The sequence below is a fragment of the Cavia porcellus genome, unplaced genomic scaffold (assembly GCF_034190915.1).
Source record: "Cavia porcellus strain 051 isolate PalLab524CR breed Dunkin Hartley unplaced genomic scaffold, mCavPor4.1 scaffold_11, whole genome shotgun sequence".
Classification (NCBI taxonomy): Eukaryota; Metazoa; Chordata; class Mammalia; order Rodentia; family Caviidae; genus Cavia; species Cavia porcellus.
Genome location: NW_026947494.1, coordinates 55,684,900 through 55,710,373, shown reverse-complemented (window position 1 = coordinate 55,710,373; position 25,474 = coordinate 55,684,900). Strand labels below are relative to the sequence as shown.

General features: G+C 43.6%; 1 protein-coding gene and 1 pseudogene across 14 annotated transcripts in view; one reads left to right on the top strand and one right to left on the bottom strand.

Moving 5' to 3' along the window:
* Positions 1 to 2,296: 2,296 nt before the first annotated feature.
* Positions 2,297 to 7,065, top strand: LOC100729967 (ATP-dependent RNA helicase DDX3X-like; annotated as a pseudogene).
* A 5,720-nt stretch (positions 7,066 to 12,785) lies between these two features.
* Mast4 (microtubule associated serine/threonine kinase family member 4) overlaps positions 12,786 to 25,474 on the bottom strand; it is a 541,638-nt gene continuing 528,949 nt past the window's right edge. For all 14 annotated transcript variants that reach the window (XM_063258271.1, XM_063258276.1, XM_063258273.1 and 11 more), the window contains 3 exons: positions 21,409 to 21,545; positions 19,516 to 19,697; positions 12,786 to 19,161 (listed from right to left, as the gene is read on the bottom strand). In XM_063258271.1, the coding sequence (XP_063114341.1) occupies positions 15,278 to 19,161; positions 19,516 to 19,697; positions 21,409 to 21,545 (4,203 nt within the window). In that variant the 3' untranslated portion in view covers positions 12,786 to 15,277. The remainder of the gene's footprint in view (positions 19,162 to 19,515; positions 19,698 to 21,408; positions 21,546 to 25,474) is intronic.

The following is a 25,474-nucleotide window of genomic DNA, read 5'->3' as shown; positions in this document are numbered from 1 at the left end:
CCTCCGGAGACCCACAATCGGCAGTGGCTCCGGGCTCCTCTGAGCATTCCGGTCGAGCTCTATCAAAAGCCTGTCGGGCTGTATTAGCGAAGCGAAAGCAAAACAGATGCAAAGGGAAAAGAAAAGAAAAAAAAAAACCCAGCGTCCACTCGTGTGGCGCTCAAAATCTGTTAGGTGCGTCCACCCAACCCAGGTGACCCAGTACTCACCTGTCCCGGGAACCGCTGTATCTCACGTAGCTGATCAGGGTGAAGAGAAGAGGTGCTCGCGGCCTTCCGTTGTTATTGGGCCAGGTCCTCCGTCGTACCGCAGGCGACAGCAATCGCACCTCCCGGCCGAAGAGGCACGTCGCTGAGTCTTTTATTCCCCGTACGGGGGCCACCAGATGACCGGAGCCGCGGAAGACAGGAGGCCAAACTCGAGCAGGATCAGCTCTCAAACTTTATTACGTACAGCGAACCGGACCTAACAAGGTCTGCCACCCTCAGTGTTGCTTCCTCTTCCGCCGTTGGGGGCAGGAACAACCTCTTATAAGGGGAAGCAGTATCCAATCACAGAGAAGCGCGCCTAACAAGCTGATAGGCTAGCGTCACGGGTAACTGGGCAGATATGACAATTTGGCGGGCTTGTTCAGGCCGGGAAGAACCCGGAAGCAGGAAATGGGCGCCATTCATAGGCGGCTTCCCACATATGTCATGATTTTAGTAATCGTAAGATATGTGCAACAGAAACAATTTCGTTGTCAATTGCATCATTGTTGTGGTGAATGTCATCAGATCTCATGTGATCATCATGGCCATTTCAAGTCTCACTTCACAGTGGTGAATTGTTTTCTTGGGGCTCAAGTGCTTTCATCTTCGTGGAGGCTCACTGAAAAGACTCTGCCAAGTAAGCTCTTGATACCTTTGAGATCTTACCACTGGGCTAGGTAAGAGTTCCTAGAACTGAAATGTAGAGATGGACCATTCCTATGACTGCTAATGTGATATCAGGTAGAACAGAAATTAAGTGAAAACCAGGGAACGTCTCTGATCATTTTATAATGGGCCAGCAAGTGCTGGGGTTTCTGAGGTATGCAACTTAAGTGAATTCCTCAAGGCTGACCCAAATCAGATTGCTGTGGTGACTGTTTAATGACACTACTATATATGCATATCTTCGTAAAACAAAACTGAAAGAAAATGAAGATAAGCATGGAGTCATGAAAGGCCTATACACCTGCCTGGTATTTCCTAAGCTTTTAAAGTTTCATCCATTACTAATGTACCTGCACCACAACTTACCATAGAAACCATAGAATCATATATATTTTGGAAAAAAATATCTATATGGTGAATGGTTCCGCACGCTTCTCATCATCTACCCTGTAGTACAACTTCAGGGCCTAAACTTGAATCTATATCTTATAATTTAAGGATAGCCTCTATTCCTGTCGAAGCTTTGTCTGCAAAGTAAAACTGACTAAAGAAAAGCGTCCTGAGAATCAGGTGATAGCTGAAGATATGGACAGCTTTTCACAAGATACTTAAACAGTAGTGAAATAATGAAACTTTTAACTTTTCCTTATGGTTCCCTTTTCCCCTGACATGAGTAAACTAGTAAGTAAACTCCTATAGACTTGTTACCTACTTACTGTAGTTTTTCTCAGTGATATGGGGTGATACATGAGTTACTAGATTGACAGGGAAGAGTCTGAAGCTGATTACACTTTCTTGTATCTGCATTAATAGATGAATTAATGTTATTTAATCATAAAATCTTGATTTCTGAAGGCCCGAGCTCAGAGGCATGCTCTGTATTCTTGATATTCTTCTAGGGATATATCAGTCTCCCAGGTGTGCTGTGTTCTCTCAAAGATGTTTCTGTGTGGCCATCTGCTGGATGATAATTTGTCTCTCTTGGCTGAAATAACAGCTCAGATGTTTGGTCTGAGGACACAGTAGTCCATGGAGGATGCCCTACATTTTGGTCATAATGTTACTTGGTAGAAGCGTGGGCCAGAGGGAGGAATTGTTAAATAAGGTTTGCAGGAGGCCATAGATTTGGCCTGCTTACCCTACACTGGGCCCAGGAAGGCAGAGCAATGCAGAGTTTAATTACACTAACTGAACTTTGGCTGGTGGAGGGTGGCCCTCTAGCCAGCCGATTTGGCTGTATACAACTAGTTACACTACAACTAATTGATTGGTTGATTAGGCTTCAGGCAATTAAATTTTCTATGCCTCACGTCAGTGTTCCTATAAGTGCTATCTGAACATATTGTTGGGAGTTCTGAGAAACTGCTCAGGTTTTGGGAGCTGCCCAACTTGTGAATCATTTGTTTTGCTTTTCTAAAACATTTAAATTAAGAGCCGCCGCAGTTCTCCCGTGAGAGGGTCCTTGCGGTGAATCAGGCACACTCGCTCCGCAGTAGAAGACTCCGAGTTCTCGGTATTCTTCAGGGATGAGTCATGTGGCAGTGGAAAATGCGCTCGGGCTGGACCAGCAGTTTGCTGGCCTAGACCTGAACTCTTCAGATAATCAGACTGGAGGGAGTACGGCCAGTAAGGGACGTTACATTCCTCCACATTTAAGGAACAGAGAAGCTACTAAAGGATACTACGACAAAGACAGTTCAGAGTGGAGTTCTAGTAAGATAAGGATGCATACAGCAGTTTTGGATCCCGTAGTGATTCAAGAGGGAAGTCTAGTTTCTTCAGTGATTGTGGGAGTGGATCAAGGGGAAGATTTGATGATCGTGGACGGGGTGACTATGATGGCATTGGCAGCCGTGGAGACAGGGGTGGCTTCAGCAAATTTGAACGTGGTGGAAACAGGTGCTGGTGTGACAAATCAGATGAAGGTGACCAGTCAAAACCACTCCCACCAAGTGAACGCTTGGAGCAGGAACTCTTCTCTTGAGGCAACACTGGGATTAACTTTGAGAAATATGACGACATTCCAGTTGAGGCAACAGGCAACAAACTGTCCTCCACATAGTGAAAGTTTCAGTGATGTCGAGATGGGAGAAATTGTTATGGGAAACATTGAGCTTACTTGTTATACTCGCCCAACTCCAGGGCAGAAGCATGCTATTACTATTATCAAAGAGAAAAGAGACTTGATGGCTTGTGCCCAAACAGGGTCTGGAAAAACTGCAGCATTTCTGTTGCCCATCTCGAGTCAGATTTATTCAGATGGTCCTGGTGAAGCTTTGAGGGCCATGAAGGAAAATGGAAGGTATGGGCGCTGCAAACAATACCCAATCTCCTTGATGTTGGTACCAACCAGAGAGTTGGCAGTACAGACCTATAAAGAAGCCAGAAAATTCTCATACCGATCTAGAATCCGTCCTTGTGTGGTTTATGGTGGTGCTGATACTGGTCAGCAGATTTGAGACTTAGAACGTGGTTGCCACTTGTTAGTAGCTACTCCAGGACATCTTGTGGATATGATGGAAAGAGGAAAGATTGGATTAGACTTCTGCAAGTACTTGGTGTTGGATGAGGCTGATCGGATGTTGGATATGGGGCTTGAACCTCAGATACATAGAACTGTGGAGCAAGATACTATGCCTCCCAAGGTGTCCATCACACTATGGTGTTTAGTGCTACTTTTCCTAAGGAAATACAGATGCTGGCTCATGACTACTTTCTGTGTGATGTTCTCAGAAGTAGAGCCAGCTCTTCACACAGCCAGAAAGATATATTCATCTAAGAAATCATGAGCAGAGTGGAAGAACTAGATAAACGGTCATTTCTTCTTGACCTCCTAAATGCAACAGGCAAGGATGCACTGACCTTAGTGTTTGTGGAGACCAAAAAGGGTGCAGATTCTCTGGAGGATTTCTTATACCATGAAGGATATGCTTGTACCAGTATCCATGGAGACCGCTCTCAAAGAGATAGAGAAGAAGCCCTTCATCAGTTGCACTCAGGTAATAGCCCAATTCTAGTGGCTACTGCAGTAGCAGCAAAAGGACTGGATATTTCAAATGTGAAACATGTTATCAATTTTGACCTACCAAGTGATACTGAAGAGTATGTCCATCGCATTGGCCATACAGGATGTGTAGGAAGCCTTGGCCTTGCCACCTCATTCTTCAATGAAAGGGACATAAATATTACTAAGAATTTGTTGGATCTTCTTGTTGAAGCAAAGCAGGAAGTGCCATCTTGGCTGGAAAACATGGCTTTTGAACACCACTACAGGGGTGGCAGTCGTGGCCGTTCTAAGAGCAGTAGATTTAGTGGAGGGTCTGGTGCCAGAGACTATGGACAAAGTAGTGCTGGCAGTTCTAGCAGCAGCCGCGCAAGCAGCAGTCACAGTGGTGGAGGTGGCTATGGCGGCAGCAGAGGATTTGGTGGAGGTGGCTATGGAGGCTTTTACAACAGCAATGGGTATGGAGGAAATTACAACTCCCAGGGGGCTGACTGGTGGGGTAACTGAGCCTGCTCTGCAGCCGGTCACCCTGCCAAACCAGCTAATATGGAAACCACATGTAACTTAGCCAGACTATACCTTGTGTAGCTTCAAGAACTCACAGTACATTACCAGCTGTGATTCTCCACTGAAAAAAATTTTTTAAGGGAACTCAAGGTCACAAGAAGAAACAAAAGGAACAATCAGCAGCCCTGTTCAGAAGATGGTTTGAAGGTTTCATTGCTGTAGTTTGGATTAACTCCCCTCCCAACTACCTCTATCCCAAACTGCATTTATAATTTTGTGACTGAGGATCATTTGTTTGTTAATGTACTGTGCCTTTAACTTTAGACAACTTTTTATTTTGATGTCCTGTTGGCTCAGTAATGCTCAAGATATCAATTGTTTTGACAAAATAAATTTACTGAACTTGGGCTAAAATCAAACCTTGGCACACAGGTGTGATACAAGTTAACAGGAATCATCGATTCATCCATAAATATAAGGGAAAAACATACACGATAGCCTGCATTAAGGCCTTTTGATACTTGCAGATTGGGGGAAAACAAACAACAAACGTCTTGAAGCATATAAATGGAATTAGTTTCTAATGTGGCAAACTGTATTAAGTTAAAGTTCTGATTTGCTCACTCTATCCTGGATAGGTGTTTAGAATCTGATAGTCTTTAAACAAGCCATTCCAGTCATGATGAGGTGATGTATGAATACATGCATACATTCAAAGCACTGTTTTCAAAGTTAATGCAAGAAAATACAGCAATTTCTCTTTCAATGTTTAGGCAGATCATTAATTATGAGCTAGCCAAATGTGGGCGTGTTATTACAGGGAAAGTTTAAAGGTCTGATAACTTGAAATAGGTTTTTAGGAGAATTCATCTACTTAGACTTTTTAAATGCCTGCCATAAATGAAACTGAAGTGGTAGAATGGCTGACCACAGCAATGACCAGCCCTCATTAGGGTCCTGGATAATTTCTGGTCTAATAACGCATGCTAGTGTTGATGTTTTTTGGTCAAGAGGGTATGAACAAGAAGAATCAATGCAACAGGCTTTATTTTAAATGCCGATTCACATTACTCTGTTCAAGCTGCGTTGAGATGTTAAACTGGCTTATTATAGACTTTGTAAAAATGGCTCCAGAAGAGTAACAAAAAAGAAATCTTTGAGATCACACAGGTTGGAAATATGTACATAACTGCACCAGGTGTCAATTCTGCTCTACAGTGCAGTTTAGTCAGTTTTAGTTGCATAGGTTTCCATTGTATTTATAGTCTGTTTATGCTAAATCAGGCTGAAGATGAGCACTGTCTACCACTAAAATGCCTCTGCCACTTTGAATTCTGGGCTAATTTTGTGGCCAGAATGTGGTGATCAAAATGCTCGATCTTTTTACAGTGGCATAGGAAGATGGTAAAAATTTCCTAAAGTGCAATAGATTTTCAAGTGTATTGTGCCCTCTTCTAAAACTTTTATTAAGTAGGTGCACTTGACAGTATTGAGGTCATTTGTTATGGTGCTATTTCAATTAGTCTAGGTTTAGGCCCTTGTACATTTTGCCCATAAGTTTTTACAAAGTACTTCTTTTATTTGCACATTCAGATATATGTACATATGTACATATTTTATATATATGTCTTGTGTGCGTGTCCTTAAAACTTCCAATCTTATTTTGTCTCTTGGAAATTGTTGAATGCACCTTGTCTAGGAAGGGTATGGGACTAGATTCTAAAATTTATTTGGGACCATGGGAATGATAGTTGGGAAGAAAATTATTTGCACACAACAAATTTCTAGATACTTTTTGCTGCTAGTTTTATGTAATATTTATTGAACATTTTGACAAATATTTATTTTTGTAGCCTAAAAGTGGTTATTTGAAAGTTTAAAGAAATGACCAAAAGACAGTACAAAAACACTGGTACTTGAATATTGAATGTCACCGTATGCGTGAAATTATATATTTCGGGGTAGTGTGAGCTTTTAATGTTAAGTCATATTAAACTCTTAAGTCAAATTAAGCAGACTTGTGTAGCTTCAAGAACTCGCAGTACATTACCAGCTGTGATTCTCCACTGAAAAAAATTTTTTAATGGAGCTCAAGGTCACAAGAAGAAACAAAAGGAACAATCAGCAGCCCTGTTCAGAAGATGGTTTGAAGACTTCATTGGCAGTGTAGCCATAACTTTCTGATGTTAGTAAAAACAAAATTGGCAACTTGAAATTAAATCATGCCAAGGTTTTGATACACTTGTCTTAAGATATTAATGAAACACTTCAAAACACTGAAGTGTCCAGATTCTCAGATGTTTGTTGTGCGAGTTTTGTTTAGTTGTGTATATTTTTTTTTCAGTGAATGTCTGGCACATTGCAATCCTCAAACATGTGGTTATCTTTGTTGTATTGGCATAATCAGTGACTTGTACATTCAGCAATAGCATTTGAGCAAGTTTTATCAGCAAGCAATATTTTCAGTTAAAGTTTCCAAAATTGTAAGAATGGAGTTAAACTTCCTGAATGTAGAGATTGAACCTCAAGTCACTGTAGCTTTAGTAATTGCTTATTGTATTAGTTTAGTTGCTAGCACTGCATGTGCTGTGCATATTCTGATTTTATTAAAATAAAAAGTTGAACTGCAAAAAAAAATTTAAATTAATTGGTCTAAGGAATTTCCTTCTAACATGACTGATAGCCCACCATTAGCCAATGATCCTATGTGAGATGATGACTTTGTCTCTTGGGGTGTAGCATCCTAGTATTTAGGGAGATCTGTTGTGTTTTACTCTGGGGACCCTGGTCCAGGGTCTGAGGTGTCTGAACTATCAGAAAACTGAACCTAGCCCAGGGTAATTGTCTTTTAATATGCAAAAGTAATGAAACTTAGGTTTACCAAAGTCTTGGTCACTTCGAGCTTTTCTAGGTATGTTTATACAGTATTAACCAGAATAGAAGGTAGAAGGGAATGACAAAATGATCACGTTGATTAAATTGACTAGTGGGAAAGAAATTAAATTTACAGCACTATTGAACCATCCTATTCTTAATGATTGGCCTATACCGCAGGAGACAAATTTGCATAGTTAATACAGCTATACTTTTTCATGTTGCGTTTGTGTTGTGAACTGAAAATGCTAGATGGAAAATTGCCTGCTGATTAACTAGAACTAATAAAGGGGCCCTATTACAGAGAATGATTAGCTTCCTTTCCTTATGTTTTCTCACCAATCATCAAACTTGTGACTTAGTACTGATTTATCCATGTTAAGGAAAGAGAAAGTAAGACAGCTGAAAATCCATAGAGGATCCCAGATTTGCACTGTTACATGATGTTTCCTACTGTTTACAAATGTCAAAAATTTTAGAACAACAAAAGTCTGGATTCTAATTCAGGCTCTCTTTACAGGGTATTCACTGAGCAAACAATGGAGCCTTTCTGGGCCTGTATCAGTGATGGAAAACCTTTGAGCTGAAGGCCCAAGCTGCAACCCAAAACCCACTTATCACAAAATGCCAAAAGTGCTATTAAATGTGAATACCGAGATTGTAGTTTACAAAAAGCAACTCATATATAAAGATATATATGAGTTCAAATGAGTTGAAAGACAGTTAACATGTGTACCATATGTTCACCACCACTGCGCCCTGTACTTTCTCTGTAAGATAGGGTACCATTACATGGTCTAAGAAATATGTTGAGGCTTGAATAAGATAGCATATGAAAAGCATTTTTCCCAGTGTTAAGTATAGATTGTTTCTTTCCTGACAGAGTAGTTTCAATGGTTTTCATGATGGGTTTTCTATGGTCAAGGGCTTAAAGAAGCTGTGATTATTCCTGACCTCAGCCATAGCCAAATCTAAGCATGAATGATTGATGTATCCTTAGACCAGTACTACCCATACGTCTCTTACAAGTCACCTTATTCCCCCCACCCTACTGCCCCAGCTCTGATCATAAACCCAGATCCCCAGGCTTTTTTCTAGAACTTTTTGAATGAATATATCCAGGATGGTGTGTTGAAATATGTAGGTTAAATATCCCAAGTAACTTGTCTTTCAGGAAGTTTGGAAACTAGTGATAATGCCTTTTTTTTTTCTGGTACTAGCGATCGAATGCATGACTTTGTGCTTACCAGAAAGGCACTTACACTGCTGAGCTAAATCCCCAGCCCCCATAATGCCTTCTTAATCTTTAATGGGCAGATAACTTGGCTATCATGTTAAAGTGCAGAAAATCAGTGGTCCTGGAGTGGGACCTGCGTTGTGTTTCTAGAATGCTATTAGGGGTTGTACTTGTTGCCGTTCTGAGTATCATACTTTAGGAAGAATCTTTACGGCTGGGTAGTAGTTACTGCATACAGGAAATATCTTAAAGCTCTGTGATTTCACCATCTGGCAGTAGGGGAATCAATTACCACATCAACCTGTATATCAGGAATTTGTTTTCTTTTTGCCATTTGCTGCACTTTGAAACCACCTGAGATTATAATTATAGATGCCTAAGTCCAAGCTTCAGAGTCTATTTCCCTGGGGCAGTCAAAGAGAGAACATCTGAGTCACTTAATGGCTAGTTAAGAGCCTCAGAATTTTCAGCCCACTTAGGCCTTCTAAACCAAGATGGCAGGAATTCTTTGCGATTTGGGTGCATGGCAGAGATCTGAGATGTGCTGCCTCATCTCAGGTCTTCAAATTGCCTGTTTCTGTCATCTAAGTGCTTAGCTGTTGAGGGCCCAATGTAACTGCCCCACATGGGTGGGATAGTGTCTTTTTGTTAAAGTAATTTTTCTCTACCTTATTACCTATGTCCAGTTTGTGAATTCTCCAGTTCTTCTAGTGGTCTTGTATCCCATCCCTTTCTCAATTCTCATTCCTATTCCAAAAACCTATTCTAACAGGCTGCACATCATTCTACTTACATTGTACATTGTCTGTTTACATTGTGAAAAACTGGTTACCTCGTCTAAAACAACACCTTATGCATGTAGCCCTCAACTTCTTTGGTTAAGGAAGTACTAAATACATATTAAACTATACTTGTATTTTAAAATCCCAAATAGTGATGTTGGAGATGTCACATATCAAATTGTCTCAGTGGCCAGATGCACAAGAGTATGACCGTCCAGTTATTGGCCCTTTACTGGTTTCTTCTTCTCATTGCCCTTATTATTGGGGAATGAATTCGGAAGCTCATGTGCAATTAGGTAAGAGATCTACAGTGAGCTACACTCCAGCCCTTTTTACAATTTTTGATACAGGATCTGCCTAAATGGCCCAAGCTGGTCTTGAATTTGAGATCTGCCTTTGCCTGCTAGGTAGCTCTGTTATGGTATATGTACCACACTTAGCCTAATGACCTCTTTTTAGTTGTACCTAGGACAAAATAGGTACATTTGAAACACCTATCTTTTTTTCCATTCAACTTAATTTGTGTATTCATCCTAAGCTAGTTGTGTAATAGTTATCACAGTGATTGTGGCTACCATTGGCTCTGAGATACGTGTACTTAATATCCTTTGAAGGTTTTTCCATCATGATGAAGGATGACTTTTCTTCATAACATGATATAAAGTGCCATTAAGATGATCATTTTCATAATTTTTTAAAATGTGAATCTCAGCAGAGCAAGTTCCTCTAGGCAGAGAGAACTGTATTATTCAGGGAGTGAAAATCATTGTCATGATTCTGTCTCTTTTTCTCTTGTGACTTATTTTGTAGAAGAGAAAGGGGTAGTGAATCTTGGCTCCCATAGAGGTTAGGATGTGGGTGGTCCAGTCTGGTTGTAGAAGTTCAAAACCTGTTTCTGCCAATTACTAGGATCAGTCACTAAATTTCACTTTCTGGGTCTGGATAAAATGAAACAGCACAGCTCAGAGAAAGAGAAGGTGCACACGAAATCTATAATGTTGTATTTGGAGGTAAGAATGCCACAAAAGACAGCTAGTCATTAATAAATCTTTTTGGTTCAATTTGGTTTGACAGCTATTTTCTGATATTTTTGATGTGCTTGGCCAATACAAGGAGACAGATACTCAAGGAGCTCGAAGTCCAGTAATACATAGAAACAGCTCCCGAATAATGCAGTGAGTCCATAAAGGGTATGTGAAGAGCTTCTCCCAGAGGCCAAAGCCCTGCATACTTACTGTTAGATAGCTGAGTTACCCAGGTTGCTCTGGTGTGGATATGGTATGTATCCCAAAGGATGTGCTGGAAGCTTGGTGACTGGGGTTGATGTTGAAGGGAGGCCAGGAAATAGGTGGTTGTGTCATCAGAGGGGCACCCTTGGAAGGGATTAAGGTAGTGCTCTGCATGAGTGAGTTATAAAAGAACAGGCCTGGCTCTTGCTTGAATACCTCTGGCTTCCTATACCATGCTGCAGTTTCCTCTGTGCGTGCCCCTACCATTATGATGATGTTTTCAGGAAGCCCTTGCCAGAGCTGGAAAGGATGGCATCATTCAATTTGCATTCTCCCAATCTGCAAACTGAATTCATCTTTGCTTTGTTAAAGTACTCAGCATCACAAATTATAACAACCAAAAGTGGCCTAACAGATAGGCTAAGAGCACATTTAAGAAGCTGGCCTTTATAGTACTACCCACGGCATGCCTCCATGACGCATCCAGACACTCAGAAGAATGTCCCATCAATCCTTGGAGTGGATTTCAAAGCCCGTCAGCATTCCACCCTGACCACCACACTCACCTGATGATGGTCATACAGTATTTTATAAGCAGGACTTTCCACTGATGGACAGCTTGAATGATGAATAGTAACACTTCATATTTATATGGTCTTTGCAGTTGATGTGTTGCTTAGGTATTTAACACATTTTATTTTCCTTGTTCTTATTTTGCATTTTTGTCCTTCCGCTTATTTCAACTCATAGAAGCTCTCTACCTAAATGGAGACTCTCTACCAAAACTGTACGTGAGTGGTAGATATTTCTAATATTTGTGATGGACACTCTTTTTTGTTCAGTTAGTTTCGGTTAGTATAGTTCCTACAGATTTAACAAAATTGAGTTTTCTTTAAAAAAAAAAAAAAAAAAAAAAAAGCTAGTCTTTATCCCAGAGACTATGGGTCCTCTCTAAAGGTTTAAAACAGGTATCACTATGGTGTCTCTGTACTTAAGAAAGTCTCTCCAGGGATATTTTGAAAAACGTTTAGAAAGGGTAAGAGTAGAGGCAAGAAAACCAGTCCAGAAGCTGGTGTGGTCATGTAGGGAAGAGACTGTGACAGATGAAGGCTGGTGGCAGGGAAGTGTGTTTGGGGTGGGTTAGGTGACAGTGTCATGTAATTAGTGGGGCTTCGCGACTTTTAGTTATGTAAAGGGAGTAGTTTAGGTGACTACCTAGGATTCCACCTGAAGGAAAGATAAGCACAGTGTGCTTTGAGTGAGGCACAGAGAATAGAATAGGTACAACTTTGGACATTTTGAGAATGAGGCACCAAGTAGAAAAGACAAAGGTGAGTGTAAAGAAATGTACAGTGAGGAAAGAACCCAGGAACACTGGCACCAAAGGCATAGGCGCTCAGAGGAGGAAGGAGCAACTAACTAAAAAAGGAACAGAAAGAAGAGCTAGAAGAGAACCAGTAAAGAGGAGTATAAGCAGAGACTGGGGTTTGGTGAGGAAGCGGGCTCCATCGGTGATGTCTGGGCTCTACATTCACTCAGCTGTCTCCGTGGAGAGCAGTGCAGCTCATGTGGACAGAAGCCAGAGGAAGTAGGAAGTGCAGACTCTTTAAGAGGTCAGCTGAGAAGGGAAGTAGGGGGAAAAGAAAGCATCTGAGGGGAAGAAAATGAACGGTTGGTAAGGGCTGGGGATATAGCTCAGAAGGTCCTGAGTTCAATTCCCAGAACCAGGAAAAAAAACAAAACCCAGAATATAATAAATGCTGCAAAATTCACTGAAACGATGGTGACGGGAGATAATGGTAATGGATGGAGCAAGGTCTTTGGAGAATATGAGGATTTACTGATGGACAGTGATGGCAAACCTTTTAGAGCAGTGATAGCAAACCTACCACAGACTGTCTGTATCCTTGAAAGATCTAAAGCAATGATGGTGAATCTTTTAATGGCATGCACAGCCTACTGCGCCATGCCTGCCGCCACTGGTGTAGGAGAAGGCATACTTCTTGGAAACTGCTGGTGAGTGCAGGCATGGAAGTCAGTAAGTTCTGCAGGCCATGAAGAAGGCTGGAAGGAGAAGACAGCAGGAGTCAGAAGACCTGACTGAGGGTGGACTGTTGGTATAGGTTGAAAGAAAAAAGGCAAATCATGCTGTGCACCAAAAGCAATTTATAAAAACCCACAATAACAATACCTGGAGTGTGGTGTATATATACAGATTTGAAAAAATATTAGTCATTATCTTTCATGCTAAATTTTTATTCAATGTTATGCAACTGCATAAGTATAAATATTTGTTCAATATACAACAATTATGACATCCAGAGGGGGATTTCTTAGAGAAAATAAGACTGCAAACACTTTATTGCACAGATTCTAACAAACTTTTTAAGCTGGCAAGTCTACAGCTGGGAGTACTACCAAGGAGCACGTCTAACAATCACACAGAGACTGACCAACTAGAACACAGGAGAATTTCTACCAGCTGACTTGGGCAGTTCACAACAAACAGGTATTACATGAATGCAACCTTAAGTACTCTTTACTCATCCAAAATGCAAAAACATTTGGCCAAAATGATAATACACTATACAAAATATACATTAAAATATCCTTTGTAAACAAGCAGCTAGTTGTGCTTCAAAGAAAACTGGACATTAACAAGCAAAGGCTGTAAACCATGAACTACCTCCCAAACGGACCTGTCTCAATGTTCAGTGTAGAAGGACAGATTATGACAACTGCCAAACAGATACGTATTACAAGGCTTGAGACCACTTTGGAAACCCATTTAAGTTCTTGTAAAAAATATTTTGTTTCTTTTGCAGTTTCACAATAAAGTAGTGGAGAAAGGCCAAAATTGCATGGGAAAAAAAATAGGGGCAAGGAGCAGACATCTTTCCTTTTCTGGCCATTGCCAACTTACTTTACAATGAAGGAGAACTAAGCGGTTGGTTAATTTATGCCTTTGTTCTTGGAGTGTTTACAGCCTTGCTAGATGATTTACAATCCACAGGGCTGTAGTAAGATGATGCTGTGCTTCCATAAACAGTTTCATAGACTGAAGATACTAAGACATTCCTCCAGGGAGTTTGGTGCTTGATTATTTATTGGTAATTTTTATTTAAACAAAACAAAACAAAAATCCTGCTATGGATCCCAAGCATCTTATAAATACTTATCTGCTGTCTCTTAGTGCCTCAGTACTTATGTCAGCGAGTGCCATCTTACAATTCAAAACAAGCCACCACCAAAAAAGAGAAAAACAAAAAGAAATCAAAAACCCTTCGCACTAAAATGATTTGACAAAGTCTACATATTTCATGGTATACAAAATTTAAATAAGGCTTAGCAAAAGTAAAAAGGATGCTCACATTCAAACACCAAATAGCTCCACACAAGTCTCTTTGTTACAAAAATGTTGCTCTTTATTAATACAGTATTTTTTGCATACAAATAAAGAGATCATGTTTTGAAGTGCTTGGAGCTACTTGATGCATCAAAAATGAATGTGAAACCAGGAACTTGCTAAAAACAGCAAGCTTCATCTACAACATAAGGCCCCAGCTATGTGTTAAAATGTATCTGATGTCCTGATTATTCCTTAATATATATATGTTATGATGCCAAAATCCACCCCCCTTTCTGTTCCTCAAAAAAGCAAACTTAAAACCTCTTCCAATGCCCAATGCTTACAACTTGACCTAAGTACTAGTAGATTTGTGTGCAGCCAGGAATTTTCCTTTTTATTCCAGAGCAGGGCTGGTGCAAGGACAACCACAAAACCTGTGCTTTTTAGACTACTTGCTCACAGCGAAAAGGCCTAAATGTAAGAGCTTCAAAAGAAGGAAAGAAAAAACAGAAATAAAGTCAATGTGTTTATAGTCCCTGCTCTGCTTTGGGTGAAGACCGGATATAGAACCTACAGAAAAAGACAGCTGGCCTTTGGGCTAGCTGGACTCTCAGCATCAAAATGTGCACAGGGATGACTCTGAAATGAACCTGACTGCCTCCATTCATCCTGCCATCCTAGTGGAGGATTCCAAATCAGTGATTGGAGCAGGATTGTTTTTTTAGATCTGGAAATACCGGTAGCCAGATACAGTATTATCAGAAACTCTGGTTAAAAATACACATAAAAACTCACAATCTACCATATTTAGGACTTTCTTGCATCTTTGACTCTACTTATAAAAATGGAGTCTTGAAATATTTCCAAACCACAGACCAAAACATGTAGGTGGATGTATACAGACACAAAGATGGATGTATCTATATTTTTACATACACCCAGTTTTGACCCTTTTTGCATCATTACTATGTATGATAAGTGGTAAAGCAAAGATCTTACTTTTCAAAAGCTGTAGTGAATGATGCAATCAGCAGCAAGGTATAGACTCTACATCCCAAACCAACACATCGCTAGATATTTACAGAGAAAATTTTCTTTCCTTAACAACCCTCAACCTTGTTAGGAATTTGTGTGTGTGTCTGTGTGTCTGTGTGTGTGTGTGTGCATGTGTGTGTGTGTACAAACACTATCTGGTAACAGTTTTACCGGTGACAACTGGGAAGGCATCTGGAAGAAGGCTCCCTCCGTGTTTCTCTCCCTCTCCTCACTGAAGCTTTGCCTGATGGACATTCATTCCCACAATGCTGGTTTTGAGGGTGGTCTTGACAGTCCCATTCTCAGGCCAGGTCTCCACGGTCCTGCCCAGGAACCCGGCCCCTTAGGAAGCCTTTTTGTGAGGGCTGCTACGTAAACTCTCTTTGCCCCGCCTCTGCCGCACCACGAAGTCCTTCTCTGAAGAAAGGGTGATGGGGCGGTCTGTGTTTGGGATCAGAGGTGTCTTGGTCACGTCCCTGCCTGGGTTCTGTTTCCTGGATTGGGGAGGCTGGGCAAGGGTGAGGTCTCTTCCTTTGGTTTCGCCCGTGGTAGCAGTTACTGAGAGCGCCCTGTCTCGGTGGCCAGTGCCATCTGACACCTGTAAGTCAGGCTGGTGGGACTCCAGGGCAGTGGTGGAAAGGCGGAAGGATGGCAAGGAGTCGCTCTTTGTCATTAGTGTTCTGCCATCCCCACCAGACTGAGGCTTCCTGTGGTCCCTGTGGCTGGTGGCTAGAGGCTCAAGTGTGCCCCCATTGGCCTTGGAAGAAGAGGGGTCAACACTGGGCAGGGTGGCCTCTCGGACTCCTGGCCCTAGCCGGGCCTCGGGGAAGCTAGAGGAGTAGCTCAGAGACTTCTCTGGGAGGGCAGCAGAGCGCAGAGAACTCTGCCCAGTGGCTGAGGGTGACCTTTTCATGCTGCTGAGCTTGCCCACTTCAGCCAGGGGCTTCTGGGGCCCAGGCCCTTTGCCCTTGGGTTCTGAGAAGCCCTTCCCTACCCCTGATGTTGGCCTCTCTGTTCCTTTTGACCGGCTTTCTCCATGTGTGAGGCAGAGGCTGGCCTCCTTCCCGCTGTCTGTGGCTGCAGCGTAAAGTGCTTCTGTGCATTTCTTCCCTTCGGCCTTCCTGTCCCAGGCAGTGGCCTGCTGAGTGGGGCTTTTATCTGTCTGTCTGTCTTTCACAGTGGATGGTTTGGGATGCTTTGGAGACAGGCCTTGCTTCTCACTGGCAGTAGGAGGTTTCTGGTCCACCAACTCGCTGGACCCTGGGTGCCCTGGCCTCGGCAAATGTACAGGTTGGTCCTGCATCTCTGAGGGATGCCTGCCACTGGCGGGTTTTGGTTTGGCATCTACAAGACCCTCTTCAGTGTGCAGCAGGACAGAGGGCCCGCTCTCTTCACAGCCAACCACACTGCCAACTTTGCTCTGGGAGCCAGGGATGGCAGGAAACACGTCCAACATGACCTTGATGTTGCCCTTCCCATCTCGGCTGGAGCTTCCAAGTGGCTGAGTAGTAGGCTCTTTGCTCTTTGCAGCCCCAACACTTGGTTTCTGTGACGAGAGGGCCCTGTCTGGGTGTTTGGACTTTGGAGGGCTGATGTCAGGGCCAGGGTGGGGATTGGGGGTGCTGCTCTCACAGTATGTAGCAGCAGTGGACCCAAGAGGGTGCTGGGGGCCCAGGCTGGGTTCTGTAACACCTGGTGTGGTCTCCAGCTCCCTGCTGGAAGTGTGGCTGGGGGAAGTGCACGGCTGCCGGACAGCCACTCTAGGCAGCTCTTTAGTGGTTGGTGGGGGCTGAGGGCCGCTGCTGACCTGCCTTTGCAGAGGCTGTTCTTTCCTCTCAAGAGGCTCCATGGGACCCTCTTTCTGCAAAGAGGGGAAGCCAGAGAGCTTTTCACTCTTCCCACTCTCGGTTCTGAGTGGCTGTAGAGGATGCCTGGCAGGAGCAGCTTCGGGTTTGGCTTCCATGCAGTTTTTTACTGTGTCCACCTCTTTCTCACCAACATGCCCAGATGTGCACAGGGCCTTGCTGTCCCTGGCTAGGGGCCTCGCCTCCTCTCGGCCATCTTTGTGGTTTGTTTTCCCACAAGGTGTCCTTGCTTTTTCCACAGCTTGGTTCCACATGCACAAATCTGAGTGAGTCCTTCCCATGGAAGAGAGGCTTTGGGGACTGTCATTGACTTTAGCAGTCTCTTGGGCACAGAGCTCCACATTGCGGTCTCGGGACATGTCAGCCTTTGTGGCAGGCCACTCGCCTATGGTTGTGGAAGGGCCCTTTCCCATCAGTTCCTTCAGGCTTTGTTTCTCTCTTGAGGGCCCCCTGTCAGATGGAAGTAGGTTCTGTGGGCCAGTGGGGTCAGTACTGTGCAGGGTCTTCCCAGGGCTGGGGAGGACCTTGGAGTCTTTGGAACAGTCTTTGTGTTTGGTGGCGCTGTCCTCTCTCTGCTGGAGGTCATTCTCCATGACTGTCCCTGGTGCCCTGCCAGCAGGCTGGAAAACTTTCTTCTCCCTCTTTAACTCTGGGTCAGGCAGGGAAGCTGCTGATGAGTTCTGGAGACCTCGACTGGGGGGCAAGAATCGAGGTTCAAGCAAGTAAGATTTACTCATCTTTAGGCTGGCAGGGGAAGGCTCTCTGAGGCTGGCAGTTTCGCCCTTTTTGCTACCACCGCCAGGGAGTGTTGGAGGCACAGAGGGCACCATGTCCCCAGCAGGGCTGGGGCTCTGAGCAGTGTCTGGTGAAAGCAGCTCTGTCTTACAGGCATGAGGTCCAGATAGGAGAGCAATGTCCAACGTGCCCTCAATGGGCTTCAGGCAGGAAACTGACCTGCCCTCCAGCTTATACTCAGAGGGGCTCTTTCTGACAGGGGATTCAGGAGCAGTCAAGCCTGGCTTCTCTGCTCCACTGTCCACTCGGCCTGCTAAGGCCTTGAGGGGAACAAAGGAGACCGCACTCATCTGTGCTGCATGTGTGCTGCTGATGTACAGGCGGCTCTCAGAGGCTGGTGGGGGCTCCTGCTGCCCACTCACAGGCCGGAGTACATTCCCTGACAGGCATTCATGGGGGCTGGATGTCATTTTGGGCTTCACATCTTTGTCTTCAAGTGACATTTTCTTTCGGAGGTAATCAATATTGGCCAGCTTGCTGTCCAGCTTCTCAGTTCGGAGCAAGTCCTTGGTCTGGGAGGCCTTCTCTGAGTTCTCTCCCTTCCCAGAGGTGGACCTCTCTGGGGAGTGACACAGACTGTCCTGGAGGGTGCCAGGGGCAGAGGTTCGTTTGAAGTCACCTGTGCCTGGGCTGTACTCCCCAGGTGCTGGGCCAAAGCCTGCCACTGCCCCGTCAGGGGTTCCCCCCTCATTAGCCCGCACGCTGGCCTGCTTGTGGAGGGCATCTTTGAGCAGACTTCCCAGAGACAGAGTCTCTGCTGCCTTGCTCTCAAAGTGACTTGACCTTTCCAGAGCCTTGGGGTATACTTTCTTCTCCCTCTCTTCTAGTCTAAAGAGACTGTGGGTTTCAGACTCACCCCCATGGCTGTGGGGTTTCTGGTGGGACTCCTGTTTCTCTGGGAGGCCATCTGGTTTCTTCACCACCACCACCTTGGCCTTCAGCTTGTCCCGATCCAAGTCCTCCACAGACTCCTGCCGCCCCAGCTTCCGGGAGACTGGGCGTTTCAGGCAGCCTTGCTCCACGGGCCTGGCCCGGCTGAGGGATGGTGCGTCACACACAGTTTCCTCCAGGCTCTGCAATGTTGCCTCCCGCTGGGACTGGTCCCGCTGTACCTCCTCCTGGGTCACTTCCAGGCTGTGCTTGCGGGAGCACAGGTGCTTCTTGTCACTGCCGTAGGAAGGTGACAGCTTTTCCTCAGATTGTACCCGCTTGAGCAATGGTGATCGAGGGGGCTCAGCACTCTTGGGCCTTACAATGTGTCTGACAATGGTGGGAGGGGAGTGCATCTTGCTGGGAAAGGCTTGCGAGATCTTGGCATTGCCCAGTGAGTGTCCCAAAAGTGGGGATGGTGAGCGCTGCGGGGAGGTGGGCTGGGGAGTTGGAGAAGGTGTTCGGGCCAGTGGGGACAGCGGGATGCTGCCAGCCGACTTGCGCCTTCCAGAGCGGTATCGCTGCCCACTGAGCTTGGGGGCCAAGCCATGGAGTGTGCTGGGCCGGATGTGTCCTGACCCTGCTGGGGAGTTGGGAGCACTAGAGCTTGGGGAGCTGCTCTGGGAGGAATTAGTACCTGTGGGAGGAAAACAGAAGGCTGTAAGCATCCAGCGTCATCTTCCTTTTTCTTCTAACAGTTCTGACCCAGATTGTTGGAGGTTAAGTCCAGGAAAAGGTAGCACCATATCTTAGCATTGCACTGACAAATGGAACCCTTCACAGATAAGCTTCACCAAACCAGAGTTAGGTCCTGCCACCTGTCTTATTTAGTTGTCAGAATAGCCCTGTCTCTGTCTTCCCTCTTAATCCTGTCATTTTCGACCTCTACCCACTTTGCTCAGGCTGATCCAGGCTCCTTGCTTTTCAGGAGAGAGGCCAACTCTACCTCCTCTCAGTTCTCTTGCTGTCTAAACCACATCAGGAGACTCACCAGATGGGAAGTCAGGGGTGGAGCGGTAGCTGGGTGTGGGAGATCGGGGAGACAGGCTGTGAGTGGGGGAGCCCGGAAGGCTCTCTCCTGATGACAGCGATCGATTCAAGCAAGAGAAACTCCTGCTGGTGTGCAGCAAAGGAGATGGCTGCTTGGCTAGCTTTTTGAAGAGAGATCTCCTCCTACAGTAGGAACAGGAAAAAATTGATCAGCACCCACTTTTCCAGCCATTCCTGTCTCCTCACTGTACCAACACACTGTTTACCTATGGCTTTAGTGACCTACAGCAGACCTTGAAGAGTAAGATACCCTTTCAAAACCTTTCTCATGACTTATAAAAGAACACTCTTTGATGGTATCTCAGAAGGGTCTCAATTTCAACACTCAGGAAGAGGTGGGAAAATAAGACAAATATATTCACTCATACATAATTAATATGATTTATAAGGGGAGCTTCTTTGTGTGAAAAAAGGCATATACAAAGACATACCCTGTAGATGTTAACCTGATTAAATTGAGATAAAACAAAATGAATCTCTGGAGAAAAAACGTTATCTTGGCTGTAGAACTCATTGATGGTGAGACCCTGGATAAGGCTTTATGTATGAAGGGCTGTGTGCGATGCTTATTCCACTGTGGGCTTCTGCATGTAGGCAGGATATTTACACAGAAAACACTGAGCAAAGGGAAGCAGAGACTTCCTATCAGCAGGCAGCAGACAAACGTGCATTGAGTGCTCGAAAAGCATGTCCTAAGGAGAGGGGACGGGTGCCCAAGGCTTATCAGCACATCACAAAGGCCCAACCCACTGCTGGCGAGCTTCAATGGAAAGCTGAGATTCTGTGTATACTAAGGCAAGACCAGAAAGAATAGGATTAGTGTGTATGATCTGAATGAAGGTAATAAATGCATGTGGAATAAAAGTCAAATAGTTCCATAAACTTAGACTGGAACAGTGACTAGACACCTACTTTTTTTTGTTTTTTATATTCCTGCTTCTTCATCCTTTTGTCTGTACATTGTTCAATAATGTGGCAACGCCACTATCTTAAATTTTTCTGGTTGTAGAAATTATCTATTGATGTTCTACTATGCAGAAGGAGAATGAAGCTCCCGCACAGTCCCCATCTACTGAAGGCCAAATATACTGTCCCATTTCTATTCCTTCCACTATAACAACTAAAAAAACTTTGGTTACAAAAATGAGCTTTGTGAAGTATCGTGCTGCTTTCCTCCCGTGTAACTTTGTTTTTCCTGGAGTTCAAAAAACGCATTTGTTTTTCATTTGCTTGTTTTTCTACCCTTCTGTCAGAAGCCCTTTCACTGAAGTGAGCTGTGAGGTCCCCCTGAGTGGGGGGAGGCAGCATCTGGGCGCATGTGCACACCCCTGGCTTGGTCAGCACAAAGGGACACTCATCATCGCTTCCTGGCTGCCAGCGTGTGTCCCCTCATTGTGTTTCAGTCTGTAAGACAAAGCCCTTTTATATCCAGGGTTATTTTGGAAGCTTTAAAGATGCAGTTAATTTGGAATATCTGGCATTTTAAAAAACTGGGTTTTAGATAAGGTAGAGGACACTGTAAATGTAGATTTAATGTCACACATTGCCTGATGGTCCAGTTGCTCAATAAAATAAAGTCTAGAGACTCAGAAAACAGCAAAGGAGTTCTTGTGGTGTTCACACATGGCAGCACACTCAGAGCCCTGCCATAGTGGGAATACGCATCTCCTTTCACTGTGAAAAATAATGCTACAATGACTACGACTTTCTGTATAATGTGAACTGTGGGATAAAACTCCTCGTGGAGTAATAGATCTTTCTCATATTTAAGTAAACATCTGACTAATTTCTTGCCAGTGTGGGTGTATAACAAAGAGAAGACCGACCGACTGACCTTTCTAGACTCTCCTTTTTCTTAGACTTCTTGCTCCGTCTCACCATGCGGCTCTTATAGCTGTTTCTCCTGGCTGGTCCTGTTTTGATTGATGTGTTTTCAAATGGGGTGGTGGTGATTGACACCTTATTTCCACTCTATAAAAAACATGAAGTGATATTAAAGTGAAATTCTGTGATAAAGCAAGATCAGAGATAAGATATTCAAAGACAAAATAGATCAGGGCAGTCACAGAATGGGATTCCTGTTTCTAAATAACCCATAAGTGAGGTCCTGACAATTCACATGGGTGGAAGGCGAAGTAGGAAGTCTTTTAGAGGGTAAGCGCCCAAATCCAGCTCTGTACGCTAGTTCAAACCCTCTGTGACCTCAGCGGGCTACTGGCCTGCCCAAGGCCTCAGCTGAGTCACAGATGCTGCACTAGCTAATGACAGAATACTGCCTATTTCCACAGTGGTGGCCAACCTATGGCACATGGGCCACAGCTGGCTGGCTATTATCTTTGAAAGCTCTACAAGGTTCACCATCACTCCTTGGGCTTATCCAAGGAGTAAAGGAGAAAGAATTTATAAAGCCTTCAGTTCTGACCATGACACATGGAAAGGCTCTATAAATAAGATATCTTCATCCATATGTATTAAGTATAAATGTGCCCGTCTGCTCTTGGTTGATACATTTTTCTTTTTTCCCCCCTTCTTTTCATATTTTCCTTTGACCTAGAAATCAGAGAACAACAGAACTGAATGAAACTTTTAAGTTATTTTAAAAGGTTTGTGTTCTATTGCCATAAACTGTTAGCATGCAGAGTTAGAAAATACGTGTCAACCACCGGGAACTCTCTCTTTAGCCAGGTCATGCACAGTGAGGTCATTCCTGTTACATTTCTGTGTCCTGCCACTGAATCTTGGGACAGGGGCTTGCTGAGTAAGGCCTGGGGGTAGAGTTGGCTTGGAGGTAGCAGGCAGGCTGAGGGCTGCAGAGGCAGGTGGGCATCCATGACCTTTTCCTGAGTTCCTAATAGCCAGGGAAGAAATACGTCCTCTCAAAGCCAGAGATGGTTCTGATTACCTTGAAAATACAGCAATAAGCAAAAGGGCCTTTTCAAAGAGCTGTGTCTGGAAGACATCCAGCTGCTCAGTTCTAAGTGGTATCAAGTGATGAGAAGTGAAGTGTGTTAGGAATAAGGCATTGAAAAAACAGGGAATGACTGTTTTAAAGACCCGCCCCCACTTGCAAAGTATTCCATGCTACTGTAACAAAAAAATGTGTGAAGAATAAATAAAATCATTCCCCCAAGTACTACTGGTAGTATTTTAATGTAAGAAGGCTGACTCTTCCCTCATCTATGCTGGTACTAGAACTCAGGGCCTCAAACATGCTAGGCAAGTGCTCTAACACTGACTGCATTCCCAGCCCCTGCTGCTCCCTTTGAGCTTCCATAAATACACAGCCTATAAATATACTCTATCAAAACTTTAACCTTACTATATAGTCTTCTGTTTTCCATTTTATATTATGTAATTCTAAAAACCTTCAAGTCATCATTACCTTTTATGAACACAGTTTTTACTGACTGCATAATACATTTTATCACTTGGGTGAATCAAAATTCATTTAACTATTTCTTACTGCTGTTTTCTATGTTTCAATTCTTAAGAGTTGATGTTCTCTTGTTTTAAATGTTTGTATTTCTTTGGAGGATCACTTGCTTATGCCTTACTTCCAGTTTAGAACTAAGGAGTTTTAGGATTTTATTAATAGCTTTACAGTTCTTTATACATTTAATTGCACAATTTTATATCTAATGTCTTATTTGTAGAATATATTTTAGGGACCTGAGATTTGGACATCAATAAGATATCTTTTTCTTCTTCATTCTGAAAGGATAAATTATGTATTCTTTACACAAATGTCAAACTTGAAAAGTAAGGTTTTATGTGATAACAGACATTGGCATTGTATATTCTTTAAATGGAAAGTCTTAACAGTGAGGTCCACAGAGAAGGATTTTTAGACTGGATCTTCCCTCTACAAACTGAGCAAGTTTTATGATGGAATTATAATTGACCCCAGTGATGGAAAAGGGCCACAGACATGGCTGCAGTTCACTTCCCCACGTTGCTGCAGAGGGTGGCCACACAGAGCCACAGGGTCATCATTGAAGCTGTTCAAGTTCTGGGGTGGCCTGAGCTGGATCCCACTTCTCATTTCTGTGGAATTCAGCATAGATCTCTAAGAGGTGAAACATTCCACCTGACATTTTTAAAAGCAAAATTTGATTTTCAAAACATTTTCATATATTTTCTCTTTATTTTCACGACTAAATCACGAGAGAGTTGTTTCTCAGCCCCGGGAGGTGGAAAGAGACTGCAGGACCTTGGGATTCTTCTTTCCTAAGGCACAAAGCCCCACGGGAAGAGCCTGCCTGATCTTTCATCCCTCACTCCCAGGGCTCCTCTTTCCCAGAGGCACTCTGTGTATGCAGTGTGTGCCCTGGGCGTCTGTAGCTCTCTTGTGCCTCACATGGTGCATGCTTGGATTCAATGTCAGTACCTGTGAGCAAACCAGGCAATTGATTGATGTGTAAGTCATGGTCAAAGGACATATAAACACACAACTATATATAATAAATATAGTGCAAATCCCAAGCATTTCCCATTAGAAAACAGTGAGGAGTAGGGCTTGCTAAAAGAGAGCATATCACTAGGCTCTGTAACAATGTCCCCTTCCCAATAAAAACCAGACTTTTCTCTTGGTTTCTGCATGTCTCTTTCAGAGGACAACTCATTTATCTTATGCACACACACACCAAGACTACTTCTCCAAGTGATAATACACAAAAGATGCAGAATGCCCATGTTAAATTGGAAGCATTCATTGAAAAATGCTAAATGATTGAAAAGTCAATAGGTGCCATTTGTGAAGCCTGCCACCTGGTGGATCCATTCGGCCACAGCAAGTGCTATGTGAATTTGCTCAGTGTAGTTTACCAAGTCGGCTCATCCTCAACTAATTTCTCTTCAAGAATGAGTGACCTCTTAGAGAATTCTGTGGCATTTTTTTAAAAAATGCAACAGAAACACAGCTAGCAGACATTTAAATGTTCGATTAAGTCACTTTTACTTTAAACTCTTTTTAGGATTAGAACACAGCGGGAGGGAAATTAAGCTGGCTGAACTGAATACCACAGCAGAAGTCAGGCTGCCCATTTCTTCTGTCAGTCAGCTGTGTTAGCTTATTGGTTGGCTGTACGCATCTTCCTTTTCCTGCAAAGCACAGATGGGGATGGGCTCTTGGCATCCCTGCTTTTTGTCCTGACTCACATCCTTCACCTCAGTCTATGTGACACCTTATCTTTCCATGAGCCAGAGTTCCAACCTGCTGGGTCACTGTATACCCCACTTTGCCGTCTCTTGCCCTGGTCTTTGCACACTTCTCCATGTTTCCTAGACTACACTATGGCCCCCTTTCCATACCCTGAGGTCCTCTATCCATCTCCCAAATCCTTGAACCATAACTTCAGATTGTCTGGCGCTTTTCTAGGCGTCCCAGTGAAAAGTCATCTCTCCAGAACTTGTGCCATGTCTATAGTCTGTGTCTTATTTAGTACTTATATTATGGCCTGGTATTGCCATCATTTTCCCCATGGATACTATATGAAGTCTCAATGGAGACTTCAGGTGTGGAGCAGTACACTGTAGTACTGAAAAGTATAGGCTACCGTGCCTGGCTACAAATCTTCATCTTGTGCCTTCCTAGCAAGCAAACTTGGCTGCTCTATTAGCTTCTCTCTGCTCTGTTTTTTTCTTCTGTGAAATAGGGATATTTATACTTATAACATCTCCCTCACAGTTACACTGTGAGGCTTGTGTGATATTATGTGTGTAAAACACAACAGAGCTTGGCAGGTGCCATGTGTCCTCTCTCCATTAGCTATTGTTCTCGTGTCATTTTATTGTGTCCCTTCTAGCACTTCACAGAAATCTCTGCATCTATTAGAGGTTGAACAAATCTATGAGGATGGGAAAGATGCTACTGGCACTCTCTATATCAGATTCTAGAAGCT